At 37.3% G+C, this 5000-nt stretch overlaps 2 protein-coding genes and 1 pseudogene across 2 annotated transcripts in view; 1 reads left to right on the forward strand and 2 right to left on the reverse strand.

The window, feature by feature from the left end:
* Window positions 1–5000, reverse strand: part of LOC138039004 (IQ domain-containing protein H-like) — a 182280-nt gene that overhangs the window by 40447 nt on the left and 136833 nt on the right. Inside the window, exons 23-24 of the mRNA XM_068885137.1 lie at window positions 1862–1917; window positions 1677–1762 (exon numbers count right to left, since the gene is read on the reverse strand). Of these exons, the coding sequence (XP_068741238.1) occupies window positions 1677–1762; window positions 1862–1917 (142 nt within the window). The remainder of the gene's footprint in view (window positions 1–1676; window positions 1763–1861; window positions 1918–5000) is intronic.
* Window positions 2978–5000, forward strand: part of LOC138038272 (uncharacterized) — a 2218-nt pseudogene continuing 195 nt past the window's right edge.
* LOC138038273 (uncharacterized) lies at window positions 3665–4306 on the reverse strand. Its single transcript, XM_068884068.1, has one exon. The coding sequence runs from the start codon at window positions 4304–4306 to the stop codon at window positions 3665–3667; it is 642 nt and encodes a 213-aa protein (XP_068740169.1).

The following is a 5000-nucleotide window of genomic DNA, read 5'->3' on the forward strand; positions in this document are numbered from 1 at the left end:
TCCCGTTTTTCACGTTGCCATGTTAGCATCAATAGCGTAGCTCCTACTCCACTATAAAAACTACACACAATCTATAATTCCTCGATTCGCTCTGACAAAGGACTAACCCTTGAAACGTCAGCTTTTAGAATCCCTGTACTGTGGTAAATTTGTATTATCAACTCCGTTGATAAAACCAAATTTTTGTGTACTACTTCCCCACCGACGCAGCACCACAGTTTCTTTAGAAACTACCCCGTTTATTTTGTAATCTGTAAATGTTATAAATGTAATGAAATTCTTTGTTACAAAGTTTATTAATGTGATCCTTCATGTTGAGGTTGGCATCAAGCCATACTTCTTGACACAGCTCATCAGGAAATCTTCTAAATGTCCAACCTTCTCAAGTGTATTAAGGCTTGACCAGCCTAATTATTATGCATGTTTTTATTTGACGGGAAAGCATCTGTCCAGGCAGGGCCTATGAAACTTAGCAGGCAGTTAGTTATCGGTATTGTTATAACATTTCCAAAATGTTTCGTATCACATTCTTGTCACATGACCCAAAATCGACTTATAACAGGTATATTTTTTTACTCAAAAATGGGGAACATTCAGCTATGTTATATCAATCTTGTTTCTTAAGTATTCGATGACCCCTTCTAAAAGCTTTGTCATGCCGCCTTTTAATTATGCCCACATGTAAAGAGGAAAAATAGGTCATGTGACATGATAAACATCCAAATATCTTACAAGGCAAATACGGAGTACAACATTAAAAGATGGCATTCGGTATGCACAGTTGTACTAAACGTGTTAACGCCAAATGATTTCAAAATTTTGAAGTATAAATGTTCCCCATTGTTGCGTAAAGGATGTAAACGTGATAAGTTGTTTTGTGGTCATGTGACCAAAATTTGATGCAAAATATTTTGACAAATTAATAATAACACCGATTAATAATAACACACTTTCTGCAAAGTTTCATAGACATTGGACAAATGCTGTCCTTCAAATAAAAATATGCATAATAATTAGGTTGGTCAAGCCTTCATATAATTGAGTTAATGCAATTTATATGGACTTAAGCAAGTTGCTGTTTAGTACCAACCAACAGAACCTCAGTTTTACCATCAATTTTAAGTTAATCTTGCGTCATCCAATTCCTAACTGCGGTTATGCACCCTGTCATGGTAGGATTAAAGGAAATGTAGAGTTGAGAGCCGTCTCTGTACACATGGACCTCTGGGTGGAAACAACTATCAATCTCAAAAAGTTTACTTGCATACAGAACAGAGAACAACGGGCCAAGGCATGGCCCTTGTGGAAATCCCCTTTTTCTGCTCAAAGGCATCAGATGAAACACTATTCACAGCCAGAACATGCGACACTCTCCCAGAAAGATACAATCTCAGCCACATTAATAGAGCCATGCCCCTAATTTCAGATGAATTGTCACAAGAAGATTGTTTTAGACTTTAAGAAGAGCAGTTTCAGTACTGTGGAAAGTTCTGTTATTTGAATAATTTTTACTAAACCCTACTTTAATTTTTCTCGTTTTACATGTATTTGGGACTAATTAATTTTAAATATCTTAATTAATTCAATGGACAAGTATTTCAATTTCTCAATTGTTAATCACCCTTATTTCTGAACAAAGTAGTTTAGACAACTATTTTGTCCTGATCTTGACTCACCAAGAAGATCAGCCACATAGAGGTCATCTCGATGAAGTACACCAGGAACTATGAATGCGTCTTGGCCTTTGATTATTTTTTTCAACCTGAAATGGTAAAAGCATTAGAGTGGCTTCAATTTCATCTTCATCATATGCTCCATATTTTGGATATTCTAATTTTCTGCCAATTGCTCCAGGCCAAACCTTTTTATTGTCCGTGGACTGTACTTCAAAATGGATGAAAGGCACATGTTGTGGGTCTAGTAGAAATGCAAGAAAAAAAACAATTAAGGCTTAAAAATTGGTCAGTGAGTGTAGTTAACATACCGTAGTTTTGAAATCCAAAGGATCATAGTACCACTATAATGTGTTTTGTTTTTACTTTAACAAATCATGTATCTTTGCCACATGGTACAGACCACAAGATCCTCCAATTCGATGTTCTTTCCTTTTGAAAATCTAACAGATAGAATGGGCAATGAAAATATTGAATGTCTCAATGGGATCGGTCGAGATTTCTATTAAAATATGGCCACTACCTTATGGGACATCAATATGCATGTCAATGGAACACTGACCCTTGGTGCAACTATGTCAACCAAATTTATGTTAGTCAAGTGAGCAGTAGCAAATTATACTCCAATCTTTGCCAATAGAAAACTCTCTAAGTGGTCAATCTAAAGGGAATAATGTCATTATCACTGTTAAACCCATTTTGAGTTATTGTTGATAAGCATGTTCCACTAAGAACAAGGCAAACATAATCTAAGGACAAAGTATGTGGGCGTAATGACCTCCATGAATTACATGCACGTCTGACCAGAAGAAAGAGGTATTCTGAGATTCAAAGCAAATTGAATCAAATAGTCCCAAGGACTACATGGGCTCCAAATTGTCAATAGAAAGATCAGGTTGGTCAAACAGGCTTAATATGGGAACAATTTCAAATTGGTTATTGAATCACTGTTTACCAAGGATCTATGCAGACGGCAATAGTTAACAAACTCTAACAACAATGTAGATATCATAACCCTAAATCATGACGAAGTAAATGGCAAACAAACACATTAAATATGGGTACAACTGAAAATGTGTTCATTGGGTGAAGAGAAAGTCCTCTACATTGGTAACTGATGACTTTCTGATTTGACCCTCACTTTTGAGAAATAAGCTACGAAAAACACAGTGTGCGACACCTTTAGAATGGAAAACAAAAGAAAGCTTTTGCATATTAAATTACAAAGAATATGGCTTCTGGAATTTGGGCTAACGAGTTTGGCATCTGGTCCCACAAGCAGCTTTACAATTCATTTATCACGCTTTGATAACTGTGATATTGTCTGGGGCACTTTTACCTTATTAGCTCGTATTAGCCTATAAAAAAATACGATCCGCGACTATGACACGAGAAACCGTTACATCGCTCAAGCAAGAAAATCAGGCGTTAAAGGAACAAATAGACGCATTATTTAAGGAGGTCAAGTCGCAGAAGGAAAAGTGCCAAACTGCAGAAGGAACCACTCAGGTTTCTGTTGACAACAGTAGCAACAAAGCCTCAAATGCTGAAAGTGAAAGAAGTTTGCAGTTTTTAAGCAACAAATATGATGACCTGACTGCTGCTAATTCTGATGTCTTAGTGCAGCTCAAGCAAATAAATCTCGTTGCCCACACGACCTAAGCAATCAAGTGGAACGTGTGAGTATCGCCATTGACGAAGCCGAGGATTACAGTTATCAGTATAATGTTAAAATAATTGGTCTACCAAGTTCTCTTTGCGCTAACCTGTTTTGACAAATGGGAGCTGAAGTTTAATAATAATAATAATAATAATAATAATAATAATATTTCTTATATAGCGCCTATCCAGACGTGATCTAAGCGCTTTACAAGTCATGAAAAAAGTTAAAAATTAAAAATTAATTCATAAACGAAAAAATTATTCAAAAATTTCCTTGAATAAATAAGTTTTAAGTCGTGTTTTGAAAGTCTGGAGATTATCAGAGTTTTTTATTTGTTCCAAAGTTGTGGCGAGGCGACAGCGAAAGCTCTAGATCCATAAGACTTCAAATTATAGCTGGTAGGGTTAAGACGGAGCGATGTAGATGAGCGGAGGGTTCTTGAAGGACGGTAGAGACTTATCAGTTCTTGTATGTACGAGGGAGACAAATCATGCAAAGCCTTGAAAGTGAGAATTAGAATCTTAAACTTTATGCGTTCATTAATTGGTAACCAGTGTAGATCTTTCAAGATGGGAGTAATATGATGGAATTTCGAGGAAAAAGTTATTAAGCACGCGGCGGCGTTTTGTACATACTGTAGTTTTTTAACAGCATATTTCGGAAGATTGTACAGAAGGGAGTTGCAGTGGTCAAGTTTGGATGAGATAAAGGCATGCACAAGTGTTTTGGCAGTTTCCGTTGATATAAATTTTCTGATACGTGATAGATTACGAAGGTGATAGAATGCAGATTTACATACGGTATTAATATGAGGCAGCATTGACATGGTACTGTCAAAAGTGACACCAATATTCCTGGCAGTTTGAGAAGGCTGGACGGTGTCTTGACCAAAGCAGATTGACGGCAAGCAGTGCTGTAGTCTAAATTTTGAGTGAACAAAGAGGAACTCAGTTTGTTGATACTCATCCATTTGTCCAAATCAGTCAGGCATAACTCGATACGTTCAACAGCCTCAGTCAGTTCCAGGTCATTATTTGTTGAAAAGGAAACGTAAAGTTGCGTATCGTCAGCATAGAGGTGAAATTGCAAGTTATGGTGTCGAAATAAGTCAGCTAATGGTGCAGTATACAATAAATAGAGGATAGGTCCAAGCACAGAGCCTTGGGGTACTCCACAACTGAGGTTATGAGGTTGTGATTTATTCCCATTTATCAGAACAGATTGAGTGCGACCAGTAAGGTAAGATTGAAACCATTTGAGAGCAGTTCCGCTGATTCCAAATTTAGAGTTTAATCTATTAAGCAGGATTTCATGGGCGACGGTGTCGAAGGCAGCAGACAGATCAAGAAGAAGAAGTATAACGCACTGACGATTATTAATAGCACGCATGACATCATTATGGACACGTACAAGAGCAGTTTCACAGCTATGAAAAGGCTTGTAGGCCGACTGTAGTGGCTCGTGAAGGTGGTTACTTAGCAAGTACTCATGTAAGCGCACAGCCACGACTTTTTCAATGATTTTTGAGACTACTGTAAGGTTTGAGATCGGAAGTTTCTTTACAAGACATCGATATTGCCCATTGCGAATCGACGAGGCGTGAAAGAGATGGTCCCAAACCTGTCATTTGTAAATTTGTCAGGGGGCTGGCGAAAGGGAAGGTT

Source organism: Montipora capricornis, chromosome 2, assembly GCF_036669925.1.
Source record: "Montipora capricornis isolate CH-2021 chromosome 2, ASM3666992v2, whole genome shotgun sequence".
Taxonomy (NCBI): domain Eukaryota; kingdom Metazoa; phylum Cnidaria; class Anthozoa; order Scleractinia; family Acroporidae; genus Montipora; species Montipora capricornis.